The sequence below is a fragment of the Aotus nancymaae genome, unplaced genomic scaffold (genome assembly GCF_030222135.1).
Source record: "Aotus nancymaae isolate 86718 unplaced genomic scaffold, 86718_ANA_hifiasm-v0.15.2.pri h1tg000036l, whole genome shotgun sequence".
Lineage (NCBI taxonomy): Eukaryota > Metazoa > Chordata > Mammalia > Primates > Aotidae > Aotus > Aotus nancymaae.
Genome location: NW_026988450.1, coordinates 52853831 through 52872560, shown reverse-complemented (window position 1 = coordinate 52872560; position 18730 = coordinate 52853831). Strand labels below are relative to the sequence as shown.

Below are 18730 nucleotides of genomic sequence, written 5' to 3'. Positions count from 1 at the left end.
TCTTTAGGTTTTCCAAATATAAGATCATGTCATCTGCAAACAAGAATAATTTTGACTTCTAACTTTACAACATAGATGACCTTTATTTATTTCCCTTGTCTGATTGCACTAGCTAGGACTTCCAGTACTATGTTGAATAAGAGTGGTGAAACTGGGCATCCTTACCGTGTTCCAGATCTTAGAGGAAAGGCATTCAGCTTTTCTACATTCAGTATGATACTAGTTGTGAGTCTGTTGTATATGGCTTTTATCATGTTGAGGTATGTTCTCTGCATCCCCAGTTTTTTGAGGGTTTTTATCTTGAAGAGATGTTGAATTTTTTCAGATGCTTTTTCAGCATCAAGTAAAGTAATCATGTGGTTTTAGTACTTCATGATATATCATGTTAAATGATTTGTATCCAATAAATCATCCTTGCATCTCAAAATAAATTTCACTTGGTCATGATTAATGACCTTTCTAATGTATTATTGAATTCAGTTTGTTAGTATTTTTTTTTTTTTTAGGATTTCTGCATCAATATTCATCAGAGATATTGGGCTCTAGTTTTCTTTTTTTGATGTGTCTTTGGTTTTAATATCAAAGTAATAATGGCCTGGTAGAATGAGTTTGGAAGTATTCTCTCCTTTACCTTTTGAAATAGTTTGAGTAGAGTTGGTACTGGTTCTTCTTTAAATGTTTGTTAGAATTCAGCAGTGAAGCCATTGGGTTCAGGCTTTTCTTTACTGGGAGACTGTTCATTATGGTTTTTATTTGTTATTTGTTATTTATCTGTTTAGCTACTGGATTTCTTCATGGCTCAATCTTGTAAGTGTCTAGGAATTTATGCATTTCCTCTATATTTTCCAACGTATTGGCATATAGTTGCTCACAGCAGCCACTAATTATCCTTTAAATTTCTGTGGTATCAGTTGTAATGTGTCCCTCTTCATCTCTGATTTTGTTTATTTGGGTCTTCTCTCTTTTTTCCTTTGTTAGTCTGGCTAAAGGTTTGTCAATTTTGTTTATCTTTCAAAAAAACAACCTTTCTGTTTCACTGATCTTTTGTATTGTTTTCTATCTATCTTAAAGCCAATAACTCTTAGCTTTGCTCTTTTGAGGCTATTTTCTTTTTTTTCCCCACAGATCTACAAAGTTTATTACAGATAAGGTAATTTTATTATAGATAAGATAAGTTTATTTAACCAATTTACAAAGATCATTATCATAAAGAACAGGAGAAAATGAAAATGGAGTCTGTAGGTATCTGTGTTTGTTGTGCAGTATCAGTCAAATGGTTACAAATGAATTTCTCGTATCAATTCCAAATATACACACCCTTATATGTAAAAAATGATATTAGCCAGTTGTAATACTCATTTAGCATCTTGGTTATTAATGGCAATATAATTTTCTTAACATAGGGTATGTAACAGGAAAAATAAAATAATGACAACAAAGTACATTTTATCCAGTCCATTTCTAAACTGACAAGAATACCTTATCAACACTTTATATAGGCAATCTGACAGATACTTAAGGGCTGTTTGCACACATCAAGTGTGTTGGCAGGCAGGGAAGGGAGCAGCAAAAGCTGAGGTTGCTTTCTCAGTAACTAGCAGATGCAGTAATGCCACATAAGAAAACTAAGGACTGAATAAATGACTTTGGCATCTATTCAATTCTCCCTTTTTACTTACACATAAATTACTTTGACAGCCTACTGAAGGACAGGTAATTCTCATCTCCCTCCTCCTTCATAAATAAGTGCCAAAAGCACCCAAACTTGTAACTTATGCAATAAACTGACCAAAACAAAACAAAAACAGAAATGGTTTTTGAAACAAACAACAACCTTTTGGGAGTGGAACATAAGTGCAATTTTTTGTTTATTTTTTTTTCCCTACATAGACATAGTAGAAAGGAAAGAAGATGTGATGATAAATAGGTCTGTAGTGCCATTGTGATGGTTAATATTAGGTGTCAACTTGAATGGAATGAAGAAGGCCTAGATGGCTGGTAAAGTATTGTTTCTGGGTGTGTCTGTGAGGGTGTTGTCAGAGGAGACTGACGTTTGAGTCTGTGGACTGGGAAAGAAAGACCCACCCAATCCACTGTCCGGGTGGCTGCCAATGCAGCTAGAACAAAGCAGGTAAAGAAGGTGGGATAACCTTGCTTGCTAAGTTTTCTCGTTTCTTTCTTTCTCCTGTGCTGGATGATGCCTTCCACTCCTCCTGCCCTTGGACATTGGACTCCAGGTTCTCTGGGCTTTGGACTCTGGAACTTGCACCAGTGGCTTGCTGGTGGCTCTCAGGCCTTTGACCACAGACTGAAGGCTGGGCTGTCGGCTTTTCTGGTTTTGAGGCTTTAAAAATGGACTCACATTTGGACTGAGCCATTACTGGCTTCTCCCTTCACCAGTTTGCAGAAGTCCTATGGTGGAACTTTGTCTTGTAATCATGTGAGCCAATTCTCCCTAATAAACTCCTTTTCATATATACATATATCCTATTAGTTCTGTGCCTCTGGAGAATACTGACTAATACTGCCACCCTACAAATATAATGAGTATTCTATCTTACCTTTGTGGTGGAGGGACACTGGGTGACCATGATCTAGTCCTTCCTATAACATCTACTCGATGAGGAGACCCTGATGGTGAACAATGGTTTGATGACATTACTTGCTCTGGCACTGATAATGTTGAGCTTTGAAGATCTTGACTATCATGTCGATAATCTAAAGGTAAAAAATTAATAAATATTATAGTTATTTATATACTAAGTCCTTTTGTGTATTTTGTACTTTACTCCAAAACATAAAATGTTGGTGAAGTTGAAAGACTTTTAATATACTAAATATAAAGTATAATGAATAAACCATACTATTAAGACAAAATATTTTATAAGCATACATTAAAAAGGAATGACACATATTCAAATATTTAGATAGTTACTATATCCAAGGCATTGTGCTAGGTAAAACTTTTATATATACTTAGAGTAAAATTTTACATACAGTTAATTATCTTCAATAAAAGACTTAAATTTATTCTAAAAATATTTTCATCTCTTCAATGACCTAGAAAAGCTTCAAATAATTCTATTATTTAAAATTATTAAGCTCATAAAAAACTGCTAAACAATAAGATCATTTCTTTAAGTGATAAAAAGTTTTAGAAAACACCCTGAATACCACTTGTAGTACATGTATAAATGGCTTTTTTGGTAAGAGATGGGGGTCTTACTATGCTGCTTAGACTGGCCTCAAATGACCCTCCCACCTAAGCCTCCTAAGAAGCTGGAACTACAGGCCCGTGTCACTGCATCTGGCTACCATTTTTCTTATGGTATTTGATGGGGCTGAGATACAGTAGAAGTCTGAGAATAAAAACATGACAAATCAGAGGAGAGTAACAGCCCAATGATTTCAGACATTTATACAAAGTATATTAGAAAGGATACTATCTAAATGAGTACTAGAAAGCAATTGGTATGTGGTCAGATGGGAGGAAAGTAGAAGGACTTCTAAGTTGGTAGAAAAACAACAGTTCGGTGTGGGGCAACAGTACAGAAATAAGTAGGAAAAGTAAGTTTGACTCAAGTTGTAGATATCTAAAACATCATGAGGTTGGTAATGGAAAGAGCCTGAAAATTTCTGAGCAGGAAGTAATATCATTATCTTCATCATATTCTTTGTAGATATTCGTAATTAACCTTTTACTATGTGCTAGGAACTCTGCTATGCACTTTAAAAAAGTGTTCTGTTACAACATTTCGTTTAGAAATAACTCAGAAAAACAACCTGATCATATGTGATTTTTCCTATCATGATAATGTTTTACAATATTATCTCCCTAGGTTAGATTCCCTAGAAACAAGGATTCACATACACATGAATAAGTGAAGTAGTGTCCTCAGGAGAAAGCAGAAGAGCACAATAGGGCAAGAAAAAAGGGAAGAAACTAAGCAATGATGTATTCTCAGCCTGATCCAACTGTATGCTCTGAAACATGAATAATTGCCCAGGGTTTGAGGTAAGACAGCTGGACTTTGGTACTCCTGTGTTAGCCACTCATTGGCTGAAGACTGCCAGTAGAGAGTCAGCAAGGTGTTTAACCTTATGGATATGGTGGTTTTCACTTGACTAGGCAATTCTCCAGAGAAAGTGACAGCTGTGAGGTGTTAACAACCAATAGTCCCCATGACTGGGGATGAGTAATCCAGCTGGTAAGGGGATATGGGTGGAACATCAGCAGTGTCCACTACAACTTCCAAATAACTGCAGTTGAATGTAAAGTACACTAACACAGCAGGATGCAGCAAACCAGAGAAATACAGACCTGGACACAATGCTCATTCATCCCATGTTCTTCCTCTTGGCTCTTTGGTCACAAACTCTGTCTTAGATATATGTACTGCCTGGGTCTTTACCGGTGTTTGTGAATAGTCCCCTTGAGGCCATAACTTTGCAGACTTATCCTTCTTTTCATCTAGATATACTCCTTTCATCTAGATATCTTTATTTTATTTTAGACTACTATTACATATTAAATAGTTTTATTGCTTAAAATTTAACATGACTTTTTAATTGTGTTGTTATTTTGATTTTTACCCCTCTATTTCCAAGCTTCATGGGTTTTGAATGGTCTTTCCTAACCTCGTTTTTCCAGAAGCCTTATTGTTTTTAGTCCATGATTTTTCAGAGGACAAGGTTTTCTCAGGAACACATATACTGGCTAATCTAAACAACTCTGCCAAGAAGATAATATCTCCATTTTCATTTTGAGAAAACAGAGGTAAAAAAAATCTAAATTAAGTGTCAAATACCAGGGTTGAAACCTATTTCTGACTCTAGTGCTCTCACTATGTCCCAATACTACATTCTGCTCTCATGATGGAAGTAATAATTTAGGAAGATGAAGCTGATAGCAGTATACAATTGGTACTGAAGGTTAGAGAGATTACAGCAAGAAGATTAATTGTTGTTATAAAACTTAGAACAGTATTGTCCAATAGAACTCTAAAATGATGGAATGTTCTTCTATCAGTGCTGTCCAATTTGGTAGCCACTAGACACACATGATTATTGAGCATTTGAAATCTGGATGGTATTAATGAGAATCTAAATTTTAAACATGTTTATTTTAAATTCATTTAAATAGCCACATATACCTAGTGGCTATATAAATTATATATTTAATAAAATAGAACAAGAAAAAGGAAAATCAAAATGCCAGAAGAGGAGGGCATTTTGCAATTTTATATAGGTTGGTCAGACTATATAACACACATTGAGAAAGTGGCATTTCAGAGAGAATTGAGTAAGATGTTTTTTCAAGCAGATAAACACAGAAAGGAGGGTTCCAGGACAAGTGAAAAGGTCCTAAGGTAGCAGTGCATCTCACATGTTCACATAACAGCAAGGATAGGGTATTAGAGTGGAGCAAGTGATAAAAAGCAGATATTGGAGACATTTGGAAGAAGGGGGAAGATTATGTAGAAGCTTGTACATTATTGCAAACACTTTTGGCATTTAATCTGAGTGATTTTAACCCACTAGTGGGTTTTAAGCAGAAATTGTGCATAATTTAGCTTTTGCTTAAAGCTAGACAAGGTAGTAAATCATATAGGACATAACAGTAGCTTGAACTAAGGTAATAATAGAGCTCATGGGAAGTGAATATATTTTGAAGGCACAGCAATCAAGACAATTTTGTGAAAGATTTGATGATGGACGTGAGAGAAAGAGAAGAGACAATAACAAATCTAAAATTCTGACTCAAGTAAATAAAAGAATGAAGTTATCAAATGACATGGTTTGGTGGAAAAGATCAAAAGTTTGGACATATTAAGCTGGAGATATCTACTACATTTCCAAGTGAAGATGTCAGGTGAGCAGCAAACAATAAGAATTTAAAGAAAAGATAAGTAGATTTGACAGGAGATAAACGTTTGGGAGTTTTAGCATATAGATAACTATTTAAAGGCATGGGACTTTAAATAGACACAAGATCACTAGGAGAAGGAATATAGATAGAGAAAAGATCCAATAGAATTCAGGGCATGCTAACGTGAATCAATAATACTTTGTGACTGGATATAAGATAAAAAACGGCAACAATTAATGCACCTTAACTTTTTAAGTTAGTCTATTAGGAACACAAGAGTATTCTACTGGCCAGGTGTGGTGGCTCATGCCTGTAATCTCAGCACTTTGCGAGGCCGAGGTGGGACAATCACTTGAGGTCAGGAGGTGAAAACTCATCTCTACTAAAAATACAAACAGCTGGGAATGGTGGCACAACTTGGTAGGCTGAGGCAGAGCAAGACTCTGTCTCAAAAAAACAAAAAAGTGTACTACTAAGATGAGAGTAAGAGTTTATTGAGGTTGACTAGTTTGGAGAAGGAGAAATGAGAGTAGGTTCAGTCGCATAGGCCAAATATTAAATATGTGGAAAAGAATCTTGAGAAAGATGTTAGGACTGTTGATAAACAGTTGAAAGTCATCTATAAAAAGATCTTCATTGTAACCCAAGGAAAGATTACATATATAGATAGAAAAGAAGTCTAATTATTGAGTTTAAGAGATACTATTAAAAAAAAAAGTCTGATTATTGAGTTTAAGAGATACTATTGAGAAAAAGCAGGGCTTCTGGAAAAAAAAAGGTTAGGAACGACCATTCAGAAGTCCATTTATTCAAGTTGTGAAGTACATCAATAGGTTAAAAGGGATGATTTATAGCCATTCCTATCCCATTGCTCAGTATACTATCTGGGGCAAAATCCCTGCCTAGAATTGCTTACTTGAGAAAAATTTCCATATCAAGGTTTCAACTTACTTTAAAGAACATTAACAATGCAAATGTCAAAGTTAACTCTGAGTTAATGACTTGGTATTAGAATAAGCCAAATAAAGAACACATGGAGTGACTTCTAGTTTCTGTTTCTGCATGTAATGTTATCACTCTGTCCTAACCACAAATAAAAAGCTGAACAGACTGAAAAAGCAACAAATTTTCTTGGATCTATAAAAGAGTGATGACACAGGGCAAACAACTGCCCCGAAGATTAAAGAGACAGACAGGTGAAAACAGGGAGTTACAGCTTATGGAAAAAATACTCATGAGTGTAAAGCAGTGTGGGAACCAGTGTCAAAGTAGGAAAACTTCACCATCAATTGACAAATTGCTAGAGGATCAGTAAGAACAAGTCTGAGAGTTAAAAACTCCAGGGAAGCCCAGTCATTAAGGTCTCCTACGATATTGTGAGACTTACTTCCAGGAGCTCCACCAGGTTCCCACAGCAAATATTGAAGAAAATTCTCCTCATGCTTTGGGAGGGAGAGGGAAACAGGAACCATTTTGAAATACTCCAGAATGCTCTGCTTTCCTTAACAAGACTTTCCCTCAGAGAAAACTAATTAACCAAAGCCTAACCAACAGAATCATATAAAATGCTCAGTTAAAAAAAACAAAGCACTTGAAAAAGACTAGAAGGCAAAAATAAACACAAAGAATAAGGGTAACAAAAATAGTACATAATAATCCAACTATATCAATAATCATTTTGAATGTCACTCATCTAAACGCACTAACTAAAAGAGATTGTCAGAGTGGATTAAAAAAACAAGACTCAACTATATAAGAAACTTTAAATGTAAACAATCATATAAATTAAAAGTAAATGGATGGAAAAAAATGCACTATGGTAACGCTAATCAAAAGAAGACAGGAGTAGGCTGGGCACAGTGGCTAACCACGTCTGTAATCCCAGTACTTTGAGAGGTTGAGGCAGTCAAATCACCTTAGGTCAGGAGTTCAAGACCAGCCTGGCCAACATAGTGAAACCCCATCTCTACAGTCCCAGCTACTCAGGAGGCTGAGGTGGGAGAAGCCCTTGAGCCTGGGATGCAGAGGTTGCAGTGAGCTGAGATTGCACCACTGCATCCCAGCTCCCTGTCTCGAAAAACAAAACAAACAAAACCAAAAAAACAAGAACAGATCAAACAGGCGGAAAATCAGTAAGAAGATAAATGAACTCAAAAACATCATCAACTGGATATAATCAATATTTATAGACTACTTCATCAAAAATTAGCAGCATATACATTCTTCTCAAGTTCACTTGGAACATTCCCCAAAATAGAGCATATTGTGGGCTATAAAACACATTTTAGCGAATTAATTTTTAAAAACCCAGAAATCATACAATGCTGCTCTGAGACCACAATGAAATTAAATTAGAAAGCAGTAACAGAAAGATAACAACTGCAAAATCCCTGAGCATGTGCAATTTAAACAATATACTATGAAATAACATATGGGTCAAAAAAAAAATCTCAAGAGAAATGAAAAATACCTTTAAATAAATAAAATTGAAAACAATTTATCAAAATTTGTGGGATGCAGTAAAAGTAGTACTTAGAAGAAAATTTATAGTACTGAATGTATGCATTAGAAAAAAAATACCTAAAATCAATAATGTAAATTTCTACCTCAGGAATCTAGAAGAAGAGCAAATTAAACACAAAGCAAGCAGATGGAAAATAAATAGTAGAATAAGAGTCAATAAAATTGAAAACCAAAAATCAATAGAGAAAATCAACAAAACTAAAAGCTGGTTCTTCAAAAAGATTCACAGAATCAATTAGCCTCTAGCCATGCTAATTAAGAAAAAGAGGGTATAAAAAATACCAATATCAGAAATGAAAAAGGGGACATCCCTACAGATCTCATGGACATTAAAAAGATAATAAAGGAATATTAAGAAAACTTAATGCCACAAATTTGATAATGTAGATGAAACTGGACCATTCCTTGAAAGACACAATTATCTCAAACTCACACAAGAATAGACAACCTGAAGAGCCTACATCCATTAAATAAATTAAATCAATAACTAATATCCTTCTAAAATGGAAAGCAACAAGTCCAGATGGGTTCACTGATGAATTCTACCAAACATTTAAGAAAGAAATTATTCCATTCTTTACAATATCTTCCAGAGAACAAAACCAGAGAGAATACTCCTTAAGTCATTTTATAAGGCCAGTATTACCTCAATATCAAAACCAGACAAAGACATAGCAAGAAAAGAATATATCTCTCATGAACATCAATGCAAAAATTCTCAATGTAATGTTAGCACACTGAATCAAACAATGTATAAAAAGAATTAAACACAATGATCAAGTAGGATTAATCTTGGATACACAAAGCTGGTTCCACATTCAAAAATCAATTAATGTAATCCACCACATCAACAGGCTATGAAAGAAAATCACGTGACTATATCAATAGAGGTAGAAAAGACAATTTGACAAAATCTAATATTCTGAATTTACTAAAAACTCTCGGTACACTAGGAATATGGAGAAACTTCCTCAAATTGATGCAGAATACCTACAAAAAACCTACAGCTAACATCATATTTAACAGAAAAAAAAAAAAAAACTTTCCCACTGAGATCAGAAACAAGGCAAGGATGTCCACTCTCACCACATGTATTCAACACTGTACTGGAAGTACTTAGATAATTCTGTAATGAAGAAAAGAGAACACACATATACAGATTAGGGAGGAATAAATAAAACTCTCTTTGTGATGCCATGATTGTTTATGTAAAAACACAAAACAATTGAAACAAACAAAGAAAAAACTCCAGGAACTAATAAGTTATTATAGAAATGTTGTAGGATATAAGGTTAATATTCCAAAGTCACTAACTTTCCTGTATATCAGCAATGATAAAGTAAAATTAAAAGTGCAATATCATTTACATTAGAAACCTCCAACAATGAAATCTTAGGTATAATCGAACAAAATATGTGTGAGATCCATATGAGAAAAACAAAAAAACACTGATGAATGAAATAAAAAAGAACTAAATAAATGAAGAGATATTCCATATATAGGAATACTCAATATCGTCAAGATGTCCAATCTTCCCAACTTGATCTACAGATTCAAAGCAATCTCAATCAAAATCTCAGCATATTATTCTGTAGAAACTGAAACCAGATTCCAGAGTGCATATAAAGAATCAAAAGACAGAAGAGTCAACACAGTATTGAAGGAGAAGAACAAAGTTAAATAATTGACAATATCTGACTTTTCAATACTTACTATGAAACTACAGTAATTAAAACACTGTGGTACTGATTGATCAACGAATAGACAAATAAATCAATGGAACATATAGACAGCCTAGAAATAAACTGATATAAATATATGGAACTGATCTCTGGCAACAAAAAAGCAAAGGCAACATAATGACAGTCTTTTCAACAAATGGTGCTGGAACAACTGGATGTTCACATGTAAAAAAGGGAATCTAGACACAGACATTACAGTCTTCAAAAATTTAACTCAAAATGCATCATATATGTAAATATAAAATGCAAAATAATAAAACTCTTAGAAGGTAACATAGGAGAAAACATAGATAACCTTGGGTATGGTGATAAATTTTTAGATACAGCACCAAAGGCATGATTGATGAAAGAAATGATTAATAACCTGAATTTCACTGAAATTAAAATGGTTTGCTCTGCAAAAGACAATGTCAAGAAAATAAGAGAAACCACAGACTGAAAGAAAATATTTGTAAAAGACACATCGCATAAAGGACTATTGTCCAAAATATACAGAGAACCTTAAAACTCAACAATAAGAAAACAAACAATCCAATTTTAAAAAATGGGCCAAAGACCTGAACAGATACCTCACTGAAGAAATTAAACAGATGGCAAACAAAAAGACAAAAAGATGTTCAACCTCATATGTCATCAGAGAAATGCAAATAAAAACAACAATGAGATACCACTATACACCTACTGGAATGGTCAAAATTCAGAACACTGACAACATCAAATGCTGGCAAGATGTGGAACAACAGGAGCTCTCATTCAACAGGAACTCACATTCATTGTTGGCAAAAATGCAAAATGGTATAGACATTTTGGCAGTTTCTTACAAAACTATACTCTTACCATACAATCCAGCAATTGTGCTGGTTGGCATTTGCCCAAAGGAGTCGAAAACATGTCCACACAAAAAACCTGCACACAGATGTTTATAGCAGCTTTATTCATAATTGCCAAAACTTGGAAGCAACCAAGATGTCCTTCAGTAGGTGAATCGATAAACAAACTGTGGTACATTCAGACAATGGAATATTCAGCACTAAAGGGAAATGAGCTATCAAACCATGAAAACAAAAAGAAGAACCTTAAAAGCATATTAATAAGTGAAAGATGCCTGTCTAAAAGACTACACACTGTATGAATCCAACTATGTAAAATTCTGGAAAAAGCAAAACAATGGAGATGGTAAAAAGATAAATAATTGCTAGTGGTTAGGAGAAAGGGAAAGGTGAATTTTTAGGGCAGTGAAAATATTCTGTATGGTACTGTAATAATGAATATAAGTCATTATCAATTTTCCTGAACCCAACAAATGTTTGACACCAAGAGTGAGCCCTAATGAAAACCATGGACCATGGGTGATTATGTGTCAAAGTAGGTTCATCAGTTGTAACAAACATACCAGTTTGGTGGAGAAGGTTGATAATAGGAAAGGCTGTCAATGTGTGAGTGTAGGAAGACATATGGGAAATCTGTATAATTTTCTCTCAATTTTGCTATAAACCTAATGCTGCTCTAAAATTAAGAAAAAAACACAGGGAAAATATTACTTCTGGAAAAGTTGTTAATATTCAAGACATCTGGCTTGCAAGCTTAGAAAAATTGAATAAGTTAGTGGGAACAGTTCCTACTTAAGAACAGTTTGATAGCTCAGGTTTAAAAGGGTTATCAATGATTGTAACTGATACTCTGAATTTGACCTTATGCAATGTGCAATTGGAAAGAAATCTCAGCATATAAGCAACAAAATATCAATAGATTTTGCTGGTTTATTGACTCATACTATGTGTTTAAATATTATTAAGAGAGGTGGGGGTATGCATTTTGTAATGTGTACATTGCAATTCACATCTGAATTGCTTTACCCAGAAAATATATTATTTACTTTATCTGGTGGTCCTTACATTATTTGATAAACTATTGATTAAAGCATTTATTCTCTATTAAAACCAGTTTTAGTATTGGAACTGTAAAATGAAAAGGCCATAAAGAAGAAATGTAAGAAAAATATTTAACAGAACTAATATATGTTTAAATCTTGGTTATCATAAGTATTATGTAAATATAATTTCTACGGCATTTACTAAAGTGACCAGTTACAAAAAAAATTATATATATCATAATTTCAGAAACTATAATACCATCATCCTAATTTTAGAGTACTAAAAATATTGTTAAAGTTTAGTATATTCAAAATTTAGCTGGGCATGATAGTATGCACCTGTAGTCCCAGGTACTGGGGAGGCTGAGGTGAGAGGGTCACATGAGTCTGGGGAAGTTGAGGATCCAGTGATCTGTGATTGCACTACTGCACTCCAGACTGGGAGATAGATTGAGACATTGTCTCAAAAATAAATAAATAAATAAATAAATAAAGTAAGTAAGTAAATAAATAATGAAGTATAGTACATCATAAAAAATCTGTCTCAAAATCACATTGGATTTCAAAATAGCAAAATATAGTATATTTCATGGCAGTCTTTTCAGTGTCTTATTAAATGATTCACCAGACAGCTTCTGACTGGCAAAATAATAATAACAATAATGTCAAGTCAGAAAAGAATGTGTTTTTCATGATGAAGAAACATAATGACTCCAGAGTAAGCGCTTTGAGTTGGGTAGGGTTTCTAAACACTATTCTGTAGTACCAAAAAATTATTCCAGAGAGTATTAACCCAAATAATGAAAGGATATACAATTTTTTCAAAAGCTACGACTCCTTTGATTGAAAGGAAAAACTTAAAAATAATCATATTAAATAAATAATTTTTTTCATCTTGAAAGTAGAAAATGAAAGGATAGAAACATCCAAAAACTGACATCAAGATGAACGATTTGAATGGAAATAATTTGGATGAAGAAAACCTGATGGACTAGATATTTACAAAAGATAAAAAGTGGAATAGTCACATAACAAAGGAATAGGACACATATAAAAAAATAATTTAACGATTTCCAAGAAAGCGATCATATGAAATATTTCTTAAAACTATGAGTTTTAACTTTTATAAACCATACACATGAAAAATATTTTTGTAGTCTTAATAAGTTAATATATTGTTCACCCTTAATACAAAAAAAGGGGAAAAGTAGTCAGTGAGTTTTTTAAAAGTGACAAACTGATACAGGCATGCTAACTGACTTATACGTTAACAAAAATTGACAAACAAAATATTATTATCAATCACTAATTCAACTGTTGCATGTCTAACATGTATTTTTTGAGAGTAAAATTAGTCATAATTATAAAATCTATTAGGTTATTTAACCTTCAAAAGGAATAGAATACATTTATTTTTAGAATATTAAGGGTATTACATGTAAACATCATCATCAGAACTTGCAAGAAAATTATATATAATTACCTAAAATACTAAATCATTGGATAAGTTTCTAACTGTAAAATGAGGCAAATAATTTAAACTACAATACTATAATTTCAAAATGTAGCTGTAAATGATACTACATATAAAAACAATTTTAAAGTTTCAAAAACTCCCATTTAAATATTTGACATATTTAGATATGGTAGTTACATAAAAAGGATTTCATCTTTCTTTCACCATAATTAGTGCAGTATAAAGAAGACTTAATTTTGCAATAACTCCTCTAATTTATTGTAAAATCCTTATTATTGTCTTAAAATAGAAAATTTAATAACATCTACTTATCTGGCACCTTTCAAGACTATTTAGCCTAATTGGTACAGGTGTTCCAGGAATTGGTATTACTCAGGGGTTTAAGTTGTCATAGGTTGCCATAGGCTGTTTTGAAGGGTGAGAAGGCGAGTTATTTATTTCTCCTTTTATTTATTTTTATGGTAGATAATGATAAATTACACTCTCTTTTTAATACTATAAAATAATTATAAAATTCTTACCTGATACTACACCAATTCCATCATCACAATCATAGTCAGAGACTTCACTATCACTTATTCTCTTTGACCCTATGAAGTAAACAACAGCAATAATTAAAATGCTGATTATTTATAGAAGCAAATCCCTCACACACCTGAAAAACAAATGAAAGAATTCTGAATGAATCAGTTAATAACAAAAAATATGTACAGAGGAAAAGTCATTACGAGCTCATCATCACTTATTTCCACATACATTTCATGATGTGAGGATATGGGTGATGAAGAGTTAACAATTTGTACAATTATTATTCTGTAAAGGTATAAGATAAAGTTCCTAAGTGGTTTAAAGATTAAAATAACATTAAATACTAAATAATGTGGTTAAGTTATCCAATACTGATTGATAAAATCTACTAGAAAATAGATAAGTTAATTTTAGATGCTTACAAACAAAGGTACTTAAGACCAGATAAATTTCAAAACACAATGTGTTATATTCCAATGCATTAATGCATCTTTTTCGAATATGCATGACTAATACATTGAATATAGTCAGTTCCTTACTTCTCATGTTCATGGAGAGAAAGCATAATTCAGAGAAGTACACTCAAGACATCTTAAATATCCTTTTAAAAAACTAGCTAAAATCTATTTATTGCTTTGAGAAAACAATAGGAAAAAAGTCATCTACAATACTAATACATCTAAATTGTGAACTTTGGTATGTTTTCCAAGAAATAGCCTAGGAAAGGCACTCATAGTTATTACAATTCAATAGCACCGTGTTTGTGTTTTTCCTCACAAAACAATTATGCGGCAAAATTTTTAAATGGGAGTCTTATGGCAAAAATAGCATCAAATTGAATCAACCAGAGCTTTGAGGGCTAAAGCAGATTATGACTACACACTTAAGTATGAAATTATTGCATATAAAAACAAACATGTTGTTATTTGTTTTTAAATATCTTTCACCTTCACGTGTTTCAGGAACAGACACATCCAACACAACATAATTCTTTATTAAAGCATTTTTCCCTTCCTTGGTATCAGAAAACATCTAATGAATGAATAGTGTCGCCATTTCAAAAAGATTTTGTCTATCTTCTTCCAGTACACATTATTCTTTCCACAGAACTCAGTTTTATCAGAAAATAAGTTATTTTGTGTATGGTTTATAAAACACTGAGAACTCACATTGCATAAGATGTCTAAGGCAGAGATCATTAAAATGACCCAGAATTATCCTCCAATATTTGCAACATACTCTTAAAAGCACCTGATGAATTTTTCCATTTGTTTGTTTTAAGCCCTGCACTTTGCCGGCAGAGAAAGTCTCTATTACCAGAAACTGAAGTTCTCATTTTCTCCTCATAATGGTGACGAAGAACACACCTACCTGTTTTTATCGTTTCCCTACTGAATAATCTCTTACTATTATTTTCATTCCAAATGCTGATGTTCATAAAGCTTTAGACGTAATCAAATCTGAATCTTTTATAGCCCCAATAGGTATGTGTAGAACAAAAGCCTAACATAGACAGATGAGAGGATTACAGAAAGAGTTTAATGTAGTTTAGAAAAAATTGTATTGTGTTTATTTTTACTATTTTGTGACTTGTGGAGCAACTACTGAATCTGCAAGAAGAGAAGACAAATTGTTTAACAGATATTAAAACTATAATTATCTGACAACATTGCAACAGACTGGGCACAAAAGGATTTATAGAATTCAGACATACATTCTAAAAGGACTTGGAACAGAAGGAGTATCACAGGGATGGGCTATTAAGGAGAGACTTAAGGAGAATTGCACCCAGCTTGTCTGTCAACAGGCAAGGATAGGGTAATGATTAGTTTACTATGCCAGGTGTACTCCAGAACAGAAGGATTACAAGTTTTTGGTATTTGTAAAAAATCAGATCAAAAATGACACCAGCAAAAGATGTTTATTTTATCAGCCTTTATAAGCTGTACCACGTGGGGGTACATGGGTGAAGTGGCATATTTGGTTTATAAATGCTGCTTCCTTCAAAATCTTACTGATTCCTTTCTAAATTGAGATTGTATCTGTTTTATATTAACCCTATATAAGTTAAATACATTGCAATTCAGTTCCCTCTAATTGTCTTGTCTTCTGACATTCTGATGAAAACAAGTTATTAGGTTCAATATTTTCTTTTAAAATTAATGGGCCTTTTTGTTGTTGTTGTTGTTGTTGTTGTTGTTGTTGTTGTTGTTGAGTCTGAATTTCGCTTTTGTTGCCCAGGCTGGAGTGCAATGGAGCTATCTCGGCTCACAGCAACCTCCACCTCCCAAGTTCAAGTGATCTCCTGCCTCAGCCTCCCAAATAGCTGGGATTACGCACTCGACACTATCCGCAGCTAATTTTGTATTTTTAGTAGAAACAGGGTTTCACCATGTTGGTCAAACTGGTCTTGAACTCCTGACCTCAAATGATCCACCTACCTTGGCCTCCCAAAGTGCTGGGATTACAAGCATGAGCCACCACACCCGGCCAAAATTAGTGTTTTTAGTGTCGAACTCCTGACCTCAAGTGATCCACCTGCTCCTGCTTGGCCTCCCAAAGTGGTAAGATTACAGGTGTGAGCCACCACATCTAGCCAAAATTAGTGTTTTTCATGTCCTGTAAGTATTTTTTGATTTATGAGCAAAGACAGAGTCTCCCACATTTTCTTTTAAAAATTTAAAAATTTTGCTTTTTGCACTTATATCCTCATTTATCTTGAACTGAGGTGGTGTATAGTGTGAGATATAAATGCAGTTTCACCTTTCCCATATGGATAACCCATATCTCAGTATCATTTATTTAATATTTCTGCCTTTTCCAAATGATCTGTGATGTCACCTCTGTCATCAATAAATGCAGTCTATCTGCAAGGATCTAATGCAATTCAAATCAAAGTCCCTATAGGATGGTCTGTATTCTAATTTTATCCCCTTGTACAGGGTGTCTATCTACAAATAAGTAACTCACTGTGTTTGTTACTATAATGTTATATATTGAAGAGCAAATACATCCACCTTATTATTATTCGCATCTTGGATCATATCCCTTTGTTCTTTCATATAAATTTTAGATTCAAGTTACCATCTTCAACAAAAATATCCTATAGGGATTTTGATTTTGAATTGCAATTAGCCAATACATTAATTTAGAAAGAACTGCCATATTTTACAGCATTATTTAGTAGTCATGTATGTGGCATTTTCTCCATCTAAGTTTGGTCTTTCTATAAAACTTTTAATTTTGCCTACTCAAAATGTCCACATTTATTGGATATATATTTTCTATCTTATAATTTCAATTGCTGTTAGATATACAGTTAAGAACTATGTTTTCTAAATTACTCAGACACAGAAATGCAATTTCATTGTAAATGTTAATGAACCATATTGTTAAAGTCTTTTTCTCTCTCTTTTTACTTCTATTAATGGGATTCTGGTTTAATTTGAATTTTTCCATGTAGATAATCATTATCCCCATTCATTGTGTGTTTCCTTTCTTTTTCCTGCCTTGCTGTGCTGATAACTACAGTGTTGGAAAGAAAGAGGGAAATCTTACATTCTTTGTAAAATTGTGATTTAAAATACTATTTTTCTAATACTTTTCCCTTAGATTGGTATTTGCTAAAGTTACACTTTATCACACATTGGGGAAGGTCTCTATATTGTCAGTTTGCAGAGTGAGATTTCATTTTTATTAAATGTGTTTCTGCATCTATTGAATTGATTGTGCAGATTCTGTAATCTATATGTATATTTAATGTATTTGTATATATAATTTATATGTATATATAATTTTCCAAATAAGTAAATATATGTATACATGATAAACCATTCTTGCATTCCTGAGTTTAAGTTCAGTAATATTTACTAAAGATTTAAGCATTTTTACCTCAACTATTTTTTTTGAGACAAGGTCTTGATATGCTACTCAGGTTGGGATACAATGGCACAATCATAGCTCACTGTAACCTCAAACTCCTGGCCTGAAGCAGTCCTCCAGCCTCAGCCTTCTGAGTAGCTAGGACTATAGGTGTACACCACCATGCCTGGCTAATTTTTAAATTTCTTTGCAGAGATGGGGCTCTTGCTATATTGCCCAGACTGGTCTCAAATTCCTGGCCTCAGTCATCCCACCTTAGCCTACCAAAGCACTGGGATGGAAGGCAATTTTCGCATTTTTATTTATTCATTTTGTCTAACTTTTCAAAGTCTTTGCTATAATTATCACAATTTTATCTATTTATTCTCTGATGTATCAATTGTTTCCATTTGCATCCTGTAACTTCTTTTTATTCTATCAATAAATTTTACTAAAGGTTTATCTTGTTATTCGTTTCAAGGGGTAAACTTATGGGCCCCATTATTCTGTCAATTAGAAATTTGTTTCATATTTTATTAATTTTTGTTCTTATTTTTATGATTTATTTCCTTCTGCTTTAAATTTACTTCACTATTTTTTCCTAAACTCTTACATTCAATGAGTGCATTGTAATTTTCTGCCTTTTAATGTTTACTAACATGAGAATTCCCCTGTTAGCACTTCCCTGTATTACTCAAAATTTTATATGTAGTATATTGATTAAAGTTCTGTTCTCAGTATTTTCTTCTTAGGATTATAAGATATTTACCATATTTCTTAAATCTAAGACACTATCAATTGATTGATGACTAATGATTTCAGAGATGCTAGAGCTTGAAAAAATGCTGATTACAAGT

The 18730-nt window shown here is 33.1% G+C and overlaps 1 protein-coding gene across 50 annotated transcripts in view; it reads right to left on the bottom strand.

Moving 5' to 3' along the window:
* The window catches only part of RIMS2 (regulating synaptic membrane exocytosis 2), a 698117-nt gene that overhangs the window by 264549 nt on the left and 414838 nt on the right, over window positions 1–18730 (bottom strand). For all 50 annotated transcript variants that reach the window (XM_064384488.1, XM_064384526.1, XM_064384505.1 and 47 more), the window contains 2 exons: window positions 14006–14074; window positions 2562–2718 (listed from right to left, as the gene is read on the bottom strand). In XM_064384488.1, coding sequence (XP_064240558.1) covers window positions 2562–2718; window positions 14006–14074 — 226 coding nt within the window. The remainder of the gene's footprint in view (window positions 1–2561; window positions 2719–14005; window positions 14075–18730) is intronic.